This window comes from Cetorhinus maximus, chromosome 15, assembly GCF_964194155.1.
Source record: "Cetorhinus maximus chromosome 15, sCetMax3.hap1.1, whole genome shotgun sequence".
NCBI lineage: Eukaryota > Metazoa > Chordata > Chondrichthyes > Lamniformes > Cetorhinidae > Cetorhinus > Cetorhinus maximus.
Genome location: NC_135893.1, coordinates 103,890,952 through 103,912,778, shown reverse-complemented (window position 1 = coordinate 103,912,778; position 21,827 = coordinate 103,890,952). Strand labels below are relative to the sequence as shown.

Genomic DNA, 21,827 nt, shown 5'->3' with positions numbered 1-21,827 from the left:
CCCCCCCTTCTTCGTGTCTTCCCCTATCCATACCATCTACACACACTCACCCCCCCCCCCCCCCTCCACACACACACCCCCCCCCCCCCCTCCACTCCCCCCCCCTCCCCCCCCTCACCCCCCCTCCCCCCCCACACTCTCTCACCCCCCCAACCCCCCCCCTCTCACTCTCCCCCACTCCCCCTCCCCACCCCTCTCTCTCCCCCCCCCCCCCCCACCCCCACTCCCTCCCACCCTCCTCCCCCCCCACTCACCCTCCCACCCCCCTCCCCACCCCACACTCCCTCCCCCCTCCCCACCCCCACTCCCCCCCCTCCCAACCCTCCTCTCCCTCCCCCCTCCCACCCCTCCCCCCTCCCAACCCTCCCTCCCTCCCCCACCCCAAATCCTCTCTCTATCCCACCCCCCTCCCAACCCTCTCTATCCCTCCCCCTCCCAAACCCACTCTTCCCCCCCCACCCTCTCTTACCCCCCCACCCTCTCTCTTTACCCCCCCACCCTCTCTCTCTTACCCCCCCACCCTCTCTCTCTCCCCCCACCCCCTCTCTCTCCCCCCCCAAACCCTCTATCTCTCTCCCCCCCACCCACCCAAACCCTCTATCTCCCCCCCCACCCAAACCCCCTCTCTCTCCCCCCAAACTCCCTCTCTCCCCCCCACCCCCTCTCTCTCTCCCCCCCCAACCCCCTCTCTCTCTCCCCCCAACCCCCTCTCTCTCTCCCCCCCCAACCCCCTCTCTCTCCCCCCCAACCCCCTCTCTCTCTCCCCCCCAACCCCCTCTCTCTCTCCCCCCCAACCCCCTCTCTCTCTCCCCCCCCAACCCCCTCTCTCTCCCCCCCCAACCCCCTCTCTCTCCCCCCCCAACCCCCTCTCTCTCCCCCAACACCCTCTCACCCCCCAAATCGCTCTCTCTCCCCCCCCCAACCCCCTCTCCCTCCCCCCCAACCCCCTCTCTCTGCCCCCCCCAACCCCCTCTCTCTGCCCCCCCCAACCCCCTCTCTCTCCCCCTCCCAACCCCCTCTCTCTCCCCCCAACCCCCTCTCTCTCCCCCCCAACCCCCTCTCTCTCCCCCCCAACCCCCTCTCTCTCCCCCCCAACCCCCTCTCTCTCCCCCCCCAACCCCCTCTCTCTCCCCCCCCCAACCCCCTCTCTCTCCCCCCCCCAACCCCCTCTCTCTCCCCCCCCAACCCCCTCTCTCTTCCCCCCCAACCCCCTCTCTCTCCCCCCCAAACCCCCTCTCTCCCCCCCCACCCAAACCCCCTCTCTCTCCCCCCCCAAACCCCCTCTCTCTCCCCACCCCACCCAAATCCTCTCTCTCTCCCCACCCCACCCAAACCCTCCCCACCCAAACCCTCTCCCTCTCTCCCCACCCCAAACCCCCTCTCTCTCTCCCCACCCCAAACCCCCTCTCTCTCCCCCCCCAAACCCCCTCTCTCTCCCCACCCCACCCAAATCCTCTCTCTCTCCCCACCCCACCCAAACCCTCCCCACCCAAACCCTCTCCCTCTCTCCCCACCCCAAACCCCCTCCCTCTCTCCCCACCCCAAACCCCCTCTCTCTCTCCCCACCCCAAACCCCCTCTCTCTCCCCCCCCACCCCAAACCCCCCCTCTCTCTCCCCACCCCAAACCCCCTCTCTCTCCCCCCCACCCCAAACCCCCCCTGTCTCTCCCCCCCACCCCAAACCCCCCTGTCTCTCCCCCCCACCCCAAACCCCCCTGTCTCTCCCCCCCACCCCAAACCCCCCTGTCTCTCCCCCCCAAACCCCCCTGTCTCTCCCCCCCAAACCCCCCTCTCTCTCCCCCCCAAACCCCCCTCTCTCTCCCCACCCCCACCCTCTCTCTCCCCACCCCCACCCAAACCCTCTCTCTCCCCACCCCCACCCAAACCCTCTCTCTCCCCACCCCCACCCACTCTCTCCCCACCCCCACCCACTCTCTCCCCACCCCCACCCACTCTCTCCCCACCCCCACCCACTCTCTCCCCACCCCCACCCACTCTCTCCCCACCCCCACCCACTCTCTCCCCACCCCCACCCACTCTCTCCCCACCCCCACCCACTCTCTCCCCACCCCCACCCAAACCCTCTCTCTCCCCACCCCCACCCAAACCCTCTCTCTCCCCACCCCCACCCACTCTCTCCCCACCCCCACCCCCACCCACTCTCTCCCCACCCCCACCCTCTCTCTCTCTCTCTCTCTGAATCGCGCGCTCGGACCAACTGCCAACGTGGCCCCTGCCAGCCAGACCGAGAGACCCCGGAGCGGCGTCAGCGCAGCGCTTTGCGGCAGCAGCCCGGTGTGCGGCAGGAGGTTCTGAGGCGGTGACTGGAGGTGTGGGGAGTGTGGGGAGAGAGGCTGTGAGGGGAGAGGGAATGTCTGGCGGCTGAAAGCAGGTAAGGATCTGGTCCCGGTCCCGAGGCCACAACGGGGGAAAATGTTTCAGATCGAGCAGTTTGTGCGATGCGGGTTTGCGGGGCGCGGGATAAACAAAATATTTCTGCGTCCAAGGTTCTGGTTTCGGTTGTAGGCGATAAAGGCCCATTTTAATTTTAAAACCCACCCCTCCAAGTGTTTAATTTTAATAATGCGGATTCAGTTATTAAGCGTCTCCTCTGCCGGCGCCTTGGGGGCTGGTGCAGGTCCGAGTTCCCTGTGTCGCTTTGTTTACTGCAGCCATGGGAAAGATGTTGTTTCCCCCTTTAAACCTCTTCCTTTCCCCGGGCAGTGCTTTGTTTATCCAGCCCCGATCTCAGAAATAACACTTGGCTCAGTTATCTCCTTGTTGCGCAATGAATTGCATAAGTCAGGGGAATTTTTTTTTTTAAAACCCCCCCCCCCCGGGAAAGTCGAGCTTCACTTTGGAGTCGGATCCTCACAAAGTTATGTTTTATTCAGGAGCATCGCTATTATCAATTAAAGTCTTCACGCTTTACCCCCAACCTCTGGTAACTTCACCTTGTCAAGCACCGTGAATGGGCGCCCCGACCCATCGGGACAAGTCCAGGAGCAGGAGTTAGGCCACTCGGCCCCTCCAGCCTGCTACGCCATTCAGTAAGATCCTGGCTGGTCCTGGCCTAAATGTAACCCCACGTTCCTGCCCGTCCCCGATGACCTCTCACCACGTCGACTTATCGAGAATTTATCTAACTCTGCCTTAAGAGATACTCACAGACCCTGAAATTCTCTTCCTCAAAAGGTGGTTGAGGCAAAGTCTCACAACCCTCTGTTCTCATTTCTGTCTTAAATGGGCAACCCCCCCTATTTTTAAACCGTGTTCCCTAGCCTAGATTCTCCCACGAGAGGAAAGATCCTTTCCACATCCATCCTTTCAAGTCCCCTCATGTTTCAATCAAGTCGCCTCTTACTTTTCTGTACTCCAGGCAAGCCTCTATGGCTTTCCTCATAAGACAACCCGCCAATTCCAGGTATTAGTCTAGTAAACCTTCTCTGAACTGCTTCTAACATATTTACGTCTTTCCTTAAATAAAGAGACCCCAGATGTGGCCTCACCAATGCCCTGTATAACTGAAGCACGACCTCCCTACTCTTGTATTCAATTCCCCTTGCAGTAAATGTTAAGCTTTGCTAATTACTTGCTTGCACATGCAGATTAACTTTTGTGATTTATGCACTAAGACACCCAGATTCCTCTGAATCTCAGAGCTATGAAATCTTTCACCATTTAGATAATATGCTTTTTTATTCTTCCTGTCAAAATGGACAATTTACATTTTCCCACATTATACTCCATTTGCCAGACCTTTGCCCACTTGCCTAACCTATCTATATCCTTTTGTAGCTTCCTTATGTCCTCTTCATAACTAACTTTCCTACCTATCTTTGTGTCATCAGCAGATTTAGCAACCACAACATCGGTCCCTGCGTTCAAATCATTTACATAAATTGTAAATAGTTGAGGCCCCAGCACTGTGACACATCACTCGCCACATCCTGCCAACCAGAAAATGACTCATTTATGCCTACCCTCTGTTACCTGTTAGCTAACCAATCTTATATCCATGCCAATATGTTGCCCCCTACACCCTGAGCTTTTATTTTCCACAATAACCTTTGATGTGGCATTGTGTCAAATCGCTTCTGAAAATCTAAGTACAGTACACCCACCTTTATCCACAGCACGTTACTTCAAAGAACTCCCAATAAATTGGTTAAACATGATTTCCCTTACACAAAATCACATTGATTCTGCCTGATTACCTTAAATTTATAAGTACATATTGTGTTGCCTGACCATATAGATTGGGAACATTCTAGATTTGATTACAAATGTCTGCTGAAGTCGCAGATTTTCTCTTGGGTTACAGAAGGAAAATTGGCCAGGGTTGTCTTTTCTGATTGCTGTCCAGCGACCTGTACTGGAAGTGTATGTGGATCTCTAACGAGAACAGGATCAGGCTCAATTGTAATGCTTTGTGTAGCTGCATAGCCTGTCAACGCCACTGTCAAGGTTTATACATGAAGAATGGTCGAAGAATCAGAGGGTAGCTGGTTCCTTTTGGAATTGTACTTCAAAGAGCTAATTCCTACATGAGAAATTTGCCAAAAAGTAATTATAAACATGTCATGTGGCTTATATTTATGTCATTGACAGTTTCTGTCCCCTCTGCCTCTTTAGTTGGTGATCAGGAAAGTACCTCAAAGTTTGCAGAACCTGTATTCATATTTGACAATAGCCAACCAAGTTCCTCTGAATGGAGGCCAAAATGTGCCCTAACAGGGGTGAGCCATGATAGCTGATTAACACAACCTGAGCAAATAGATGTGTTATTGTCTTAACATATACCAACTAAATATGACTTGGTTATGCACAAATGTATTATGTATTATGAAGTCCTGCCAAATTCAAATTTGAATGTAAAGAAAGTAAGTTGAATGGCAGTTGGTGGATTAAAATGGAGGACTTGTGGTGCAGTGGTTGCATCCCTGCCTTGAGCCAGAAGGTGTTCCAGTCCCGCCCCAGAGCTTGCTCGCCAACGAAGTTACGTTCACAATGCAGCCAAACAGGTTGAGTATCTGCAAATCCTTCCAACATGCCAATGACAGGTGGTAAGAGTGGGAGAGATTCCTGGCCATGTGATGGAGCCTCTACCATCACTATCCATAGCTCCAGACTACAACATGCATATAAAACTGCAAATTGCCACAGCAACGTGGACTCCCTGAGTAATGTATAACACATACACTGATGGATTAAAGCACAATTTGTCATATGAATGAGATTAAATTCTAGTGCATTTTGCACATTCCCCTGAACTAAAGCAATATCAAACTTGATTTCTAATAATTTCATGCAGAGAAACATGGTACATTTTTATATGTATTTTGTATATATGGAATTAGAAAATTATATTTGTAAAATGTCTTTCATAAACTCAGACATTAGTGTGACAATAACCAAGTAATCATTACCAGTGTAAAAACAGAAAGTGCTGGAAAAACTCAGCAGGTCTCTCAGCATCTGTGGAGAGAGAAGCAGAGTTAATGTTTTGAGTCTAATATGACTTCATCAGAACTGGAGAGAGGTAGAAATGTGATGGATTTTATGCTGTTGAAAAAGGAGGGCGTGGGGCAATTGGAGCAAAATAGAAGGCCAGGGGTAGGTTGGAGGTCAGGAGAGATTAAATGACAAAGATGTCATGGAACACAAGACAAAGGGAGTGGTAATGATAGTATTAAAGACTAAAACAGGTATTAATAGTGGAATAAAGGTCAGAACTGTCTGAAAGCAAAATAGCAGAATGTGTTAATAGCAGAAAATGGGTCAGCACTGCCTGAAAGCAAAACATGGAGAACAAGAGACAGACTGGCACTTTCAGGGACAAGGGGAGAATCAAAATGGTGGACAGAATCATTGGTCTGAAGTTGAGTCCAAAGGCTATAAAGTGCCTAATTGGAAGATGAGGTGCTATTCCTCCAGTTTGCGCTGGGCTTCACTGGAACACTGTAGCAGACCAAGGATAGAAATGTGAGCATGAGAACAAGAGGTGAAGTGAAATGGCAAGCAACTGGAAGGTTGGGGTCATGCTTGTCGATTCCACAAAGCAGTCACCCACTCTGTGTTTAGTCTCCCAAATATAGAGGCGACCGCATTGTGAGCAATGAATACAGTAGACATTTTTTTATTCATTCACGGGATGTGGGAGTTGCTGGCTAGGCCAGCATTTATTGCCCATCCCTAATTGCCCTTGAGAAGGTGGTGGTGAGCTGCCTTCTTGAACCCCTGCAGTCCATGTGGTGTAGGTACACCCAGAGTGCTGTTAGTGAGGGAGTTCCAGGATTTTGACCCAGCGACAGTGAAGGATCAGTGATATATTTCCAAGTCAGGATGGTGTGTGGCTTGGAGGGGAACTTCCAGGGGGTGGTGTTCCCATGTGTCTGCTGCCCTTGTCCTTCTAATAGATGGTACGCACTGCTTCCAGCATGTGTCGATGGTAGAGGGAGTGAATGTTTGTGGATGGGGTGCCAATCAAGCAGGCTGTTTCGACTTGGGTGGTGTCAAGCTTCTTAAGTATTGTTGGAGCTGCACGCATCCAGGCAAGTGGAGATTATTCCATCACACCCCTGACTTGTGCCTTGTAGACAATGGACAGGCTTTGGGGAGTCAGGAAGTGAGTTACTCGCCAGAGGATTCCAAGCCTATTGCCTGCTCTTTTAGCCACAGTATTTATACGGCTAGTCCAGTTCAGTTTCTGGTCAATGGTAACCCCCAGGATGTTGATAGTGGGGGATTCGGTGATGGTAATGCCATTGAATATCAAGAGGCAATGGTTATATTCTCTCTTGTTGGAGATGGTGATTGTCTAGCATTTGTATGGCACAAATGTTACTTACTACTTGTCATCCCAAGCCTGGATATTGTCCTGGTCTTGTTGCATTTGGACATGGACTGCTTCAGTATCTGAGGAGTCATAATTGGTGCTGAACATTATGCAATCATCAGTGAACATCCCCACTTCTGACCTTATGATGGAAGGAAGGTCATTGATGAAGCAGCTGAAGATGGTTGGGCCGAGGACACTACCCCTGAGGAACCCCTGCAGTGATGTCCTGGACCTGAGATGACTGACCTCCAACTATCACAACTATCTTCCTTTGTGCTAGGTATGACTCCAACCAGAGAAGAGTTTTCTTCCTGATTCCCATTGACTCTAGTTTGGCCCTCCTGCCCTCTTAATTGTACCAGGGTTGATCTCCTACCTTGGTGGTAATTGTCGGGTGGGGGATATGCCGGTCGATGAAATTACAGATTGTAGTTGAGTACATTCCCGCTGCTGCTGCTGACGGCCTACAGCACCTCATGGATGGCCAGTCTTGAGTTACTAAATCTGTTCGAAATCTATCTCATTTATCGCGGTGGTAATGCCACACAGCACAATGGAGGGTATCCTCAATGTGAAGATGGGACTTTGTCTCCACAAGGACTGTGCGGTGGTCACTCCTACCGATACTGTCATGGACAGATGCATCTGAGGCAGCCAGGTTGGTGAGGATGAGGTCAGTATGTTTTTCCCTCTTGACCCAGTCAAGCATCTATGTCCTTTAGGAATTGGCCAGTAGTGGTGCTACCGAGCCACTCTTGTTGATGGACATTGAAGTCCCCGACCATTAGTGCTTCCTCCAAGTGGTGTTCAACATGGAGGAGTACTGATTCATCAGTTGAGGAGGGGGGTGGGTGGTACTTGGTAATCAGCAGGAGGTTTCCTTGCCCATGTTTGGCCTCATGAGCCTTCATGGGGCCTGGAGTCGATATTGAGGTTTCCCAGGGCTACTGCCTCCCGACTGTATACCACTGTGCCGCCACCTCTGCTGGGTATGTCTTGCTGGTGCAAAAGGACATACATCTGCCAGGGTGAGATTTGAACCCATGTCCAGAGCATTACCCTGGGTCTCTGGATTACTTGTCCAGTGACAATACCACTACACCACTACCAGGAATGCAAGTAAATCGCTGATTCCCCTGGAAGGAGTGTTTGGGGCCTTGACGGTGAGAACGGAGGAGGGAAAGGAGCAGGTGTTACACCTGCGATTGCGTGGGAAGGGGATGAGGTGTTGGGAGTGATAGAGGAGTGGATCAGGGTGTCACAGAGGGAAACATTGGAAATTAGCAGATCTGGATCGTCCATTCCCTCAAATGCTGGAACATTTTTCCTTAATTTTTTTCCCCTTCAGCTATCTGCCTTAATTAACCTTCTGGGCCGTTCACTCCACATCTTCCCCACTTGTTGCATAAATTAGTCTGCACATCTTCCCTCTTCTAAGCTTGAGTTTTGTCCACTGGTTCTAGAATTTATGGCAATTTTGAATATGTTATTGGGTACTATTTTGTCCATTTTCTCAACAATCTTGAAAAATGCTCCCTGAATCTTCTCATTCAAAGTAAATAATCCTAAACTATTTAATCTCTCCCCATAACTCAGATGCCTAAGATATCTATAGTTCAGAAAGGACTTGTCATTTTAATAGTCCAGCTGTCTCCTAGTCTAACCTTTCTGTCCTCCGTCTCCTTTGCTGTTCTAGTGATGCTCAACGTAAGCTCAAGGACCAAAAGCTCATCTTTCAATTGGGCACTTTGAGTCCCTCCAGACTTAACATTGTGTTCAGATCATAACCTTGGCCCCCATTTATTTTGGATGGCAACTGTTGGTCATTCTGCTTTTCTCATTTACAATGACACATCTAGACACATTTTTTGTTTCTTTACTAGTCCTATTGCCATCTCCTTTTACCTTGCACCATCATTCCTTTTGTCATTTAATCTCCACTTGTAAACCTTTCCTTTTGTTCTTCCCCTACCTTTTTCTGCTGGTGATGGCTTAAAAACTGTTTTTATAAATTTATTTTGGGACTAGTGGCAGCCTTCCATCTTGTAAGGTGAGGGGTTAGCACCATGGTGGTCAACTCTGTCTAAGTATTGTGTGGTGTGGCTCATTTGCTGAAAAGGTGCATGATTCACTGATCTATTTTCTTGGCCAGCTGAGCTTTTAGTTTCTGATTGCCTCTTCCAATGCCTTCCAGTCAGCATACAGAGGTCAAGGCCGTGAGTGACTTGTCTCCCAGTTGTCAGTGTCAACGTCCGCCATCTTCATTCGTCACTTGCAGGTGTCTTTGTAGCGGAGGTGTGGATGCCCAGTTGGTCATTACTCAGTGGCCAGTTCACCGTGCAGAAGGTCTTTGGATTGATAACAGCTGTATACCCAATGAACGTGGCCAAGCCAAAATGGTTATATGCTAATGAATTAGTGTACTTCAGGAATGCTGAGCTGGTGACCTTGTCCTGCCAAGAAATGCGAAGCATATGTCTGAGACAACAAAGGTGCAAATTGTTCAGGCTTTTCTCCTGCCTAGGACTTGTAGAGCGGTGCACTAAGGACATAGGCTTGGTAGACTCACAGTTTGGTGTTCTCAGCCAGGTTGGACATAACAGCTGCAACTTTTGCAATGCCTATGTTGATTCTAGCATCAAATGACAGATTGCTGGTGATTGTAGAGCCTAGATATGTGAAGCTATGAATAACCTCTAGAGTCACATTGTCAGTGCTGATAGATGGCAATATGACAACATCCTGGACAATGACATTTGTTTTCTGTTCTGATGGCCAAACCAAACACAAGGCATGAGAGAGTCTGTCCATTTGCTGCTGAAAGTGTCCCTTGTTATGGAATGCTAATGCAACATTGAGCAAATCTCTGATGAGGACTTGGTGCACCTTTGTCTTGGATCTTAGGCAGGCAAGGCATTACAGCCTTCCATCAGTTCTGTTGTGTAAATAGATCCCCTCGGTAGACAACCTGAAGGCATATGAGAGCAGCAAAGGGGAGAATGTGTCAAAAGTGTGTTGGTGGCAGAACACAACCCTGTTTGATCCCACTGTGGACTTCAAAGGGTTGCCCTAAGAGAGGAGTCTTTTGATGACATGTGATATGAATTGCTCAGTTACATAGGAATATAGGACTTAGGAGCAGGAGTAGGGTATTTAGCCCTTCAAAGCAGCTCCGACATTCAATAAGATCATGGTTGATCAGGTTGTGGACTCAGCTCCACTTTGCCATCTACTCTCCGTAATCCTTGTTATGTTTGTTGAGTTTAATTTAGTTCTTAAGCTAGTACATACAGTTTTATTTCTGATGCCTGATACTGTTTGTTGTTCCGCATCAAACTCTGTATTAAACAAACCCAGCCATTGTTCGAACATCATTAATAATGCAACATTGTTGATGGACCATTTCATTTTCAGGTCACCTTAAAGGTGTCAAGGATTGCAAGGACATAATATGACATTTTAATAACTGCATTCTTTTGTAATTTCTACATAGGCAACAATAATACACTTGGCAACATAATTATTCCAAAACTTCCAATAGTTTGGATTCTGATTTGCAACAGCACAACATCAGTGACTTAAATTCAGCAAAGCATGACCCCGTTTCATATTAAAGTATCACAGCCATAGTGGGTTCACCCTAAAGCAGTAACATTGAATTTCGAGGATTACAGTATAGGTAGCCATTTTGTAATTTATATAGCAATGTAGTAGGTCGTAAACACTGGTTGTTTAAGTCTTCAATTTCATTGATGTGAGTAAAAGTGCATAATATTTTTTTGATTAGGCAGAAGTTTAGCTGATATAATTCAGTCCTTCTTCATGATGTGTTTGTTCTTCCCTGGATTACAACTTTCATGAAACAGCTTTAAATTTTCCGGGTTCATTAACTGTCTTTCTTTTAATAATATCATGCACATATTTTCTTATGCTTCTGCAAACTTATACTACAAAGTTAACTTGCATAGACTTGATTCCACACCTACATTTTCTCCAAATCTTTCAAAGTTCTTCAATCATCTTTTAAAGTTACAAGTTACTCCCTTTTCCCTCAACCCTGTCCCTACATTAATTTGCCAGGATGAAAGCACCATTACATCAGATAGCCTGAGCAAACTCCCCAGAAAGTGTAGAATTTCAATTAAAACTGCACTAACAGATCTGAAGGTTTTAATTGTACAACTTACTTTATGTCAGTAAATGCATCATATCTGCAGTTAATTAAAAGTTTAGGTTATTTTGAAAGTTGCCCAAAAAGCCTTGCTATGTCAGCTTGTTACTGTTAGTCCTTTATTCTTTCTTGGGATGCGGGCAGCGCTGGCAAAGCAAGCATTTGTTGCCCATCCTTAATTACCCTTAAACTATGACTTGCTAGGCCATTTCAGAAGGCAGTTAAGAGTCAACCACATTGCTGTGGATCTGGAGTCACATGTCGACCTGATCAGATAAGGATGGCAGATTTCCTTCCCTGATGGGTTATTGCGATAATTGATGATAGTTTCACGGTCATTGTTACTGAGACTAGCTTTTATATTCCAGATTTATTAATTGAATTTAAATTCCATCAGCTGCCATGGTGGGAATTGAACCCATGTCCCCAGAACATTAGCCTGGGCCTCTGGATACTAGTCCAGTGACATTATGATTACATCACCACCTCCCCCTAAAGTAGGGAAATATATGTTTGAATGATTGAATTCTTTGCTTACCTGTATCTGTAAGGGTCAGTAGGTCAATGATTTACTTCCTAATAAAGCCTTAAGGAAATACAGAACTTGAGATAAAAGCAAAAAACTGCAGATGCTGGAAATCCAAAACAAAAATACCTGGAAAAACTCAGCAGGTCTGGCAGCATCTGCGGAGAGGAGCACAGTTAACATTTCGAGTCCGAATGACCCTTCAACAGAACAAAACTTGAGTATTGCTGAAAAAAGAGATATGTTGTTCAAACTTTCCTCCTTGCACTTATCAGGACAGATGCAAAAATACTAAATTTCAAAGGGAGCAACAATTTATACTGCATGAGAAAAGGGCTGCTGGCAAACAGAAGAACATGTGCAGGCATTGTGCCTTTTTTGAATTAAGCAAAAGCATGGAGGACAATAGTTCCCTGCTGCATTCTCCATGGCATCGCCTCAACCAATCAGAATTGACTTGCCAATCAATCAACCCCCCCTTTCTCATGCAGTATGAATGATGTACTACCAACAAACACAGAACAGAAGAATCAACAGACTTTAATCTAATAAAATATTAGCTGTAGAATATGATGTCAGTGATGAAATTACTGACACCAAGAGCAGTCTTTGTTTTAATGGGTGTACTTTGAACAGAAGTATATTTGTTAGTTTTAGTTTTGCTTAGTGCAGGGTTGCCTCCCTTTTACTTGATATGATCCAGCTAGGAGCAAAAGTGCCAGTGCTAATGAATTCTTGTGATTTTAGTGGTTAAATAGTCCTTTGAGCAGCTTCAATGATTACACCCCCAGGAACATGTGAGATATAATTGATTCAGGTTGCAAAACTACTGTTGTGTCTCAGGCTACAGTAATATATGGTCTGCTCGTATCTCAAATAAAGATCACAAGAAGACTGTATGCTGTGGAGTGTAGAATCTCAAACCTGATATTAGTTACACTCTGTAGAATGTGTCTAACTTAAAAAAAAATTCTAACAGCCTTACAGACACACAGCAGTAAATTTAGTTGTCTCACTAACTTTATTTGTTACTTCACATCTACGTTGAAAGGTATATCTTGTTGTTGACACAACTATCTCACGTCCCAATATTGTTGACTAGGAGGAAGCAACTCTTAATTTGTACCACTGTTCCTTTGTGAATGTATATGTTGTGTTCAGCTAGCATTTTGCTTCATAGTACTAATAATCATGTAAAGAAGTTAACCAAATAATGTTGACTTGTTGTCGCAGGTCCTAAGCTTGTGTTATGTAGATGAAAGTAGTGCAGGCTGGGGAAGTCTAAATGCAAGACAAAAACCTGATGCAGCTGCTTCACTATTTCCTTCTGAACAATATTTGCTTATGTTTTTGTAAGTACAGGAAGGAAGAATGAAAGGAAGGACGGATGAAAGGATGCTGAGGAAGTATGTAAGGCTATATAATGGATGGCAACAGAAAGGAGAATTCCTGCAGTAGGCCTGTTGGATGGCTGAATCAACCAGATGATGATGGCAGCGTTTCCAAACCGTGGCTCTGGAAAATCTCCAATTGCTTTTCAACAGTTGAACAGATATTGCCGACTAGTGGCAAAACGGTAAATTCTCATTGCAACCTATGATATTTACTACCTTTCCATACATGTAACACAAATGGATTTGCTTATGAAATATAGTGGTAAGATTTTGTATTCAGTACAAGCAAGGTTTTTCTGCTTCCCACAAGTGGTGTGCATGTTTTGAAGTTGAGCACTCCAGTAGGAAGATAGCAATGTTTGATTATAATTTACATAATGGTTGAGGCATCCTGCAACATTGACTAGAATCGTTTTCATTTTGCTTCACTGAAGTTTTCTTGAAAATCTAATGAATATGCTTAATGTCAGCTGTGTAAATTCAGAATAGTTCATCCTGTTGTTGAGTAACCTTTCAAAAAAAAATTGGCAGAGGCGCAAAGTAAGTTTTGTCATTGTAAGTGTTCTCCTCCATGGCAGCAGAGACATTGTCCATTCATGGGCAGTGTTCATCACCATGTAAACAATTTTTTTTTAGCAAACTTGCCACTTATAACAAACTTAATACAATTGATTCCCTCACCATAATAGATTAATTTCAAGGAAATTAGAAAGCTCTATTTAATTATTTCTATTGTTTTGTTGTCTATTTCATCTCAGTTAGTGGGTCACAGAATTCTGTGTAATACCTGTAGTTGTGACATAAGTTGGTAATGTTAATTGTCACATAGTGTTACCTGCTGGAACAATAGCTGAAGTTTGAAATGGGTACTTTTAGATATATTATATTTTTATATATAAGTTATTGAGTGACTGCACTGCTGTCCAAGCTTGGAAACCGATGCATTTACACAAGATGATTTGCATGTAATAATTGTGATGAAAATAATTATTTTACATAATTAGGGCTCTACAATGTAGAAAAATAATTAGGAACTTGGAACTCTTTAGATGGGACCTCAGAGTTCAAATAATTTGCTGTGGCTAGAAATAGGAGGAAGAAGTGGAAAATCTTCACTAATGTTGATCTTTAATTATAATTTTTCTTTCACCCACAACTACACCTCCACCCAACAAAACACATTTATTTATTGGTACACAGATGCTGTGCCCTAACTTGAAAGCAAAGAAAAGAAAAAAATTCTTACATAAACTAATCTGTTAACTCTGTTCCATCATATTCCTGCATGTACTACTTTGTAAATAATACTTTAAATGTTGAATTGTTTGATTCTTCTCTGTTTACGGACATTTAAAGTAGGACAATATAATTAGTAATTACAATCATTTCCATAATGTAAGCATTGATACTTTCCTCTTAGTATGTGTGAATTCTTTTGTAACAATCTTTGCTCATGTGAAAGGAAATGATTGCATTATTTCCAAATGCAGATTCTAAAACTAGTGTATGAAACATAACATAAATCTTGAGTATATTTTTTGTTGGAGGAACTGTTGTATACTGTTGGAGTACCAGAAATTTAAATACTAATCATGAGTATTTTGTCTTTTCTTCTAGAAAAATTGCATGGAGAGCAACAAATCCATATTAGAGTTGAAGGATTTTCCACCTCCCTCCCATCATGCTATTTCTAATTTATTTGCAAGTGCTCCACCTTCTGACATTCAGGCCTTTCAACAGCAGCAGTCAACTGGCACCAAAGTAAGCTGCTGTCCTCATTGTGGCAATGAGGCTTCTTGCTCCCTCCAAATTCCCAATGGTGATGGTTGCATTCGCTCTGTAAAAGCTGGAGCTTTAGAACACACAAATGCTGGAACAGTCACACGTCAGGTAGGCTCAAGGCCTACTTTCCACTCATCAAAATCTTGTAAGGTGGCTGTAACTAATGACCGTTTAGCTGGTCCCTGTATAGAGAATACTGTCTCTGGTTGTCAGCTTCAGCCACCTCTTTCCCAACATCTGTCCTGTTGTGGAAATCTCTTCAAACAGCTGCAGCCTTTCCACAGCAGTGTCCACAAGCAGCATCAAACTCCTATGCAACAGAGCTACAATGCATCCAGTTTTTTTTCCTGCATGGAACTCACAGGTGGGGTTAGAGGGCACTTGGAAGATCGTGTGAATCAAGCTGAGCTACCTAAACGTGTTTGCACTAACTCTTTACATTTTCACATGGCACCTATGTTTCTGAAGGGTTCACATTACTGTGATGATTGTTTAAACAAGGTTAGTATAATTTTACAATTTATTTGATTCAAAGATAAAACGATGAAAAGTGTATATTTAGAAATAGTTTCAATTCTTTAGCTTTCAAACTTGAATTCAATTTTGAAATGCTGACGAGTTTGCACATGAGCAAAACGTTCAGTTTATCTGAGATGTTTTAATCTTTATAACATATGTGTGGCTTCCAGAATTATTTATGCAGTCTGCAGGTAACCAGTGGAGTATTTTTATGATGCATTTGTAGCACTCAATTGTGCCAGAAAAGATGTTGCAAATGTGAAAAATATGATGGAACGGAAAATTGTTCACAGTATAGTCACATCATCAATACTGTTCTGCAAAAAAAAACCCCAAACCAAACAAATTCCAAATTTTCCTTGCTTTTGCTGTTCTGCACAACCTCATCCTCTAAGCTGCATCCTAATTGTCAACTGGGAAAACATTAACACCACCTGGCCTTCCCAAAGAGTCACTTCATTGCATGAATGTCAAGTATGTCAAAACATAAGCCTTACCTTATGTGTAAATGGATATAATTAAAATTGTAATACATGTATACTTGAAATACTTGCTTGTGGCTGCTAATTTGTCTCCTCACCTTCTCCAGTGTGTGCGCTCTATTAAGTGACCTTTGTGAAATCTTATTCCATCCCTTCCCTCCCCCACATGTTACTATCCTCTATTCCAAAATAGACATCAGCGTACGATTATACTGATGTATCTACAGTAATTAACCCAATTGAGTATTAATAGCAGGCTGTTAACCATTGTGGGAGTGGGGTGGTGTGCCATAATGCCCAAGCGTGACCCTATCCTAATCATGATGTCCATATGGTGCACTTTATGGGAAGGAGCAGAGATTACAAGTGGGAACCAAAGTTGTTTTTTTTTTAAACTTTCAAAGTCCAGCAACTCCAAGGATAATCTTAGAGACTGTGCTGCTGGTGGATTGAAATTAGGTATGACAGCCCTCCTCCATTGGCTTCGTATTACACTGAATGTCTACCCATTGCACCATTCTGGAGTGTAACCTTTTTAGAGATATTTTTTCTTCCCTTTTGCTCACTATTCACTGTGCTCAGCCCTGTGCAATAAAACTGTTATTCAGTGGCTCTCCAATTGGATGCAAAGAAAGGTGCAGGAGGAAACTGTGATAACCTCGCTTGAAAATGGGAGGGAATTCCGGTCAGTCCAGCTCCAAGCATGCAGCATGTAATTTTCTCCCACAGCTGGGCCTGTAGGCCCTTTTTGGAGGGGCTTCCCCATCACAATGATGACCTGACAGCTGTGACCACATTTTAATTTCACACACTTAAAAGTCTTCAGAGAGTGCCTCCATCTTGAGGCATCCTCTTGTTCTTCCTACCTAGAGTAGCAGCATCCACTTCACTCAGTGGTGCTCATGATATTCCAGTGCTTGACTGCCTCCTATTGGCCCTACAGATTTGGGACCACACCCACTGTCTTTAATTGGACAGGGCTCTCGGAGGTAGCCACTTAATGGGCAACCCCCTCCAAAATCCCCCAATGGGTACTGCTGCCAGCATTTGTGTGTTCCCAACTTGCATTTCATCTCATGAGATCAGGACCTGGGAACAAAAATTCAGCCCCTGATCTGTACTTACTGTCCCCTTAAATATTCAGCGGTGCTGATCTGCTTTAAAATATAAATGCATTTTAATACAGAACCATATTACTGGGTAAATAATTTGGTGAAATAAAAAAAAATGTACTACTTTATTTTCAGATATTGTGCATTCCAACGAGTTTGCAGTTGATTTTCAAATGTGGACTTCTTTCTCAAAGTATGGCTGACTGACAACTGGTATTGTAAAAGCAGAAACCTGCATAGAATAATGTAATCTGGTTTGTCTCTTACACAAAGAATACCTATTGCCTGTTAATTTATTTGCAGAAATAATACTTCTATGAATTTCTCAAAAAGTTAAAGCAGGCTGCTTTGCATGTAATCTGAAGAGTTGTCCTACTTTGTTTTTTTTAATCCTTTTGCAGCCACCTAGACGTCCTGTTATAGATGTTACAAAGATTTGGCCAAATATTGCTCCTCCTGCACAGTCTGTTCCAGTACCCATGTCTTTGTGCAATGGTGTTCAAATTGAAGGTCAAACTGCAGAGACACCAGTTTTAACAACAGGAAGCTTGGGCCTCCAGCCACAAAAGTATGGTATGTGATTGCAGTATTATCTTAACTTATGCTTTAATACTCTTTCTCATTGATATTAACTTTTTCTTTTTTAAAAGAAAATAACAATAATTCGTGATCAACCATTATATAAATCTACATTGACACCACAACCCACACACTCTCCACTTAGAGAAGGAGTCGTCAGATGAAGTATTTCAAGTTTTAGGAGACTCTGCTACATTGCATATGATTGGCACTCTCCAAAGTTATTGAATTATAAACTGACTACTAAGATGAGCCAACAACTGGACGTAGATTATTTGTTACACATATATTACATATATGTAAATATACATGTGTGTTCACACATGTATATGGAGAGCCCTTTAATTATAAGTTCGATTTCCTTGATGTAACTTTTCAAAAACAAGAAAAGCCATGTGGTTGCTGAATGATGATTGTTCATCGGTAAGCAGGCAACACAAACATGAGGGAGGCATCATAACCAAACCCAATCCTCCCTCCACCTAAAATGCACAGGGGGAGTTACTGAATAGTGATAAGGAGCAGGGAACCGTGACTGACCTCACTACCCACCCACCCCTCTCTTCTAATCCATTCACCTTGCCCCAGCGTACGATTGCATAGGGCAATTATAGCACCTGTATTGTCACCCTGCCTGAGCACAGCTCACACAGCATAGACTTGGATCAAAAGTGGAATCTGAAGTTCCACAGTGGCAGGTGCAGTTATTAATTGAGCATCATGGGAGCAGGCTAAAGAAGATTGTGCGGTCAACTTTAGTAATGTCCATGGAGTGACAAGCACAAGGTGTGCTCTAGAAGTTTGTGTTGTCCCAACCATTTTCCTTCTCAGAGTGCTTTGTACAGTACTCTTACTAAGATCGATTGAGAATGAAAATCATGCCTAATCAGAATAAGTAAGATGGAGTATCAGTAAAACCAGATGGAAGATTAGGCATTTTGCTATTAACTACTGATCATTCTGTATCGAATTTTTAATTAGTCCTCAAATCAAGCCATTTAGTTCCACCTAACTTAAATTTCCTAAATTAAAAATGTATCCTGTTAATTAGCCAGCATTTTGAAGATTAATTTATTGATTATTAATGAATTGTCATATTTATGGATTTTTTTTAAAGATGTTTCTCCAGGAAATAAGCTGCATCTTTTACTAAATTATTGAGACATCCATCAGTCAATTTGATACCCCCATGCCACTGAGAACTGCTCACATTATGCTTGTTCACACAATTTAGAGTCAACATAAATTGCTGTTACATTCAAATGGTTGAGTTAAATTAATTCCAAGAGCCTGATTGTGCTGCTGAAAGAATAAAAACCAACAATCACCCGTCAGATTCTTTCTATTATTCCTTTTAAATGGAAAAGATATAGTTGGCGAAATCTTACAGTCCCGCCAGCAGCGGCCGGGGATCTTAATTTGGCGGGAGGCCAAAAATCAGTTTTCTCGATGGTGGGATGAACTTTAGCAATTAAATTTTCGGGACTTTTAAAGGTGGATTGAGCTCCCCAACAATTGATGTCGGGAAGCTCTTTTACATGCATTAGCACGACATGCATGCTCATTAAAAGATCCCCCACCAAATTAAGTTCCCCGCCAGCGAGAAATTAGAATGGTCACATTCATGATTGCGCATAAGTGATGTGCACCTAGCGAGGTAGACTTCCTCCATGATTAATAGTGAGATGCCGCTGCATTTGGGGAGAGTACGCAAATGCCGGCCTATACTTGAGACTGGAAGGTGACAGTGCAAGTTACATGGAGGATGACCAAGGAATGGTGGAATGGCTAGTGAGGAAGGGTTGAGCAGTAGCCGGCCGAAGATGGAAGGGATAGTGCAAGCTGTCTGGGTGGCCTTTAAATATGGTGTCTGACCGTTGACCCCATGAGGTTAACAGCAGGGGCGGTAATTTTCTGCCCTCCCCGCCGCAAGAATTGGCAAGTTCCTCTTGGATGCGTATGTAATGAGCTGTACAGCACAAGATCGTGCATGGATCAGCCATCCCACCCCACAATGGAAATCACTGTACTTCTGCACTCGCCACCGAACTTAGACTCCAGGAGGGAAGATTCCACTCAGTATTTCTTTCAAATGGATGCTTGAAACCCAGTTTAAAACTTCAGTTGTATAAATAAAATTGATTTTAAAATACCTTGTAGTTGTCTTACTCCCTTTTTACGCCCTTCCAGAATGTTATTTACATTGGCTTCCATTTCTTAAAGCACTGTACTAATAATGTTGTGATTATTTTTGGTCTTGTTTATATCAAAATGTTTCTGACACCCTGATTAATGGGTGTTAGTTATGGTTTAATGAAGAGTTCTATTTTCTATTTTAGAGTTCTGACGAAGAGTCATACAGACTCAAAACGTTAACTCTGTCTTCCTCTCCACAGATGCTGTTAGACCTGCTGAGTTTTTCCAGCAATTTTTGTTTTTGTTTCAGATTTCCAGCATCCACGGTATTTTGCTTTTACCTATTTTTTGTGTTAGCTTTAAATTAATAAAATGATAGGAGAATACAGCTTTAATTGTTAGCAGTGACAGTTACTGGGAAAGAAAGTACACTGGAAAATGTGGTTCTAATTCTGGGATGAATTTTTACAGGATCACCTGATGTTGGTATAATAGGACAGCAGGAGAATCTACCTCCTATCGGGGTGTTTTGGGATATAGAAAATTGTTCCGTCCCGACAGGACGATCAGCCATGACAATAGTACAGCGAATCCGTCAACAATTCTTTCAAGGCCACAGAGAGGCAGAATTCATGTGTGTATGTGATATTAGCAAAGAGAACAAGGAAGTCATTCAGGAACTTAACAACTGCCAGGTAAGACAGCTGTATAACCCACTAATACCAGTCAACGGTACTTTCTGAATATAAGGAATATAATGTGCTGTTAATTTTAAAAATAAGAGACAAGCAATTTGCCATGAAAGGTTTTTAAAGTGAAAGAATGACGAATGCTTCTTGCATTTCAAACTTTTAGAAGGTTAGTAAATATATGCTGATGCCCTTTGCATTCAAATAAGTAACTCCCCGATTTTTTTATATTCTTTTGACTTTAAAGTTGTAAAACGGGTGTCCAGTCTGATCATGTCAGATTAAATTAACTCTGCCTGCTCCCCCCCTCCCCATTCTTGATTCATCCCCCTGAGTAATGTGAATGAGACAGTACTTGTACCTTTTAGCGCTGAGATTTAGTGATTGAAAATTAGTATTATTTGATCATTTCTGTGTTTGCAGGTGACAGTTGCACATATCAATGCAACAGCAAAGAATGCTGCAGATGATAAACTTAGACAGAGTTTGAGGCGATTTGCTGACACTCACACAGCTCCGTCCACTGTTATTTTGGTGTCCTGTAAGTAATCAGTGCTACAAAACTCTCATTTTCACTTGAAACACAGGAAAAGAACGGGATCTAGAAAGAAGCTCAGTGGTGTTGTTGCCACAGTGAAATTTATAAATTAATTGGGATTGGGTCTCTGTAATTTTAGGTGTTGGAAATGCAGAAATGAAAATGGATGAATATGTAACATAGCAGCAACATGTATTCTCTTAGGTGGAGATAAAGGCAAATTTTGCAAAGTATTCATTGTTTAGCAGTTTAATTTTGCATCATCCCTTACAAACATTTCTTAATAAAGTACTGAACAATGAGTGAACATTGAGGAAACCTTGTCCAGGCATTTGTAGTTTGCAATAGAAGAGTGAGAATTTAATTTCAATCAGAATTTATTCTTTTCAATAATTGTGACTTTATCATTTTGCAGCTGATGTTAACTTTGCCTTAGAACTGAGTGACCTTCGACATCGACATGGTTTTCAGATTATTTTGGTGCATAAGAATCAAGTTTCAGATGCACTTTTACAACATGCACATAAGCATATCAAATTTGAGGAATTTGTTTCTAACTTACCACCGAGATTACCAGAAAAAATGCCAGTAAGTGTCTTCTAAAATAATAATTTAAATTAAAATTAACAAATTCTGAAATCTGAAGAATTAATGGATCATTTGAGACTTGCAGCATTGTTCATTAGGCAATTTTGCCCTATCTTTTCTCTTTGCAGGGTTTCAGTTGTCTAACACAAGCTGGAACCCTCTTTAGCCTGTTATGAAATAGTTTGCATAAAATGTTACATCTTAAATAATTCCCCTAAAAGGCTATATTTTGTTAGATTCTGATGGGAACTCTTAATATTTGTAGATTTGGGTACTTTACTGACCTGTACAGTCTGTTAATTTGTTTTTCACATTGGCGAGGCTGCCTTTCTCCTGCAACACTTGTATCTGAACAATGATTTAGGTTTTCACACTGAAATGAAAGGTAGCCCAGGTACTTACAAGTTGTGATGTTTCAGTTGGAAGTAATTGAATTGTGGGACCCCACAACTTCTCTCAGCTTTTTAAAA

The 21,827-nt window shown here is 43.6% G+C and overlaps 1 protein-coding gene across 2 annotated transcripts in view; it reads left to right on the top strand.

Annotated features, from left to right (window-relative positions):
- Window positions 1-12,861: 12,861 nt before the first annotated feature.
- Window positions 12,862-21,827, top strand: part of marf1 (meiosis regulator and mRNA stability factor 1) — a 43,024-nt gene continuing 34,058 nt past the window's right edge. Inside the window, exons 1-6 of one of the 2 annotated variants that reach the window (XM_078559140.1) lie at window positions 12,862-13,114; window positions 14,550-15,215; window positions 17,229-17,400; window positions 20,014-20,237; window positions 20,655-20,772; window positions 21,185-21,357. In XM_078559140.1, coding sequence (XP_078415266.1) covers window positions 12,962-13,114; window positions 14,550-15,215; window positions 17,229-17,400; window positions 20,014-20,237; window positions 20,655-20,772; window positions 21,185-21,357 — 1,506 coding nt within the window. In that variant the 5' untranslated portion in view covers window positions 12,862-12,961. The remainder of the gene's footprint in view (window positions 13,115-14,549; window positions 15,216-17,228; window positions 17,401-20,013; window positions 20,238-20,654; window positions 20,773-21,184; window positions 21,358-21,827) is intronic. The other variant, XM_078559141.1, reaches the window with a different exon arrangement.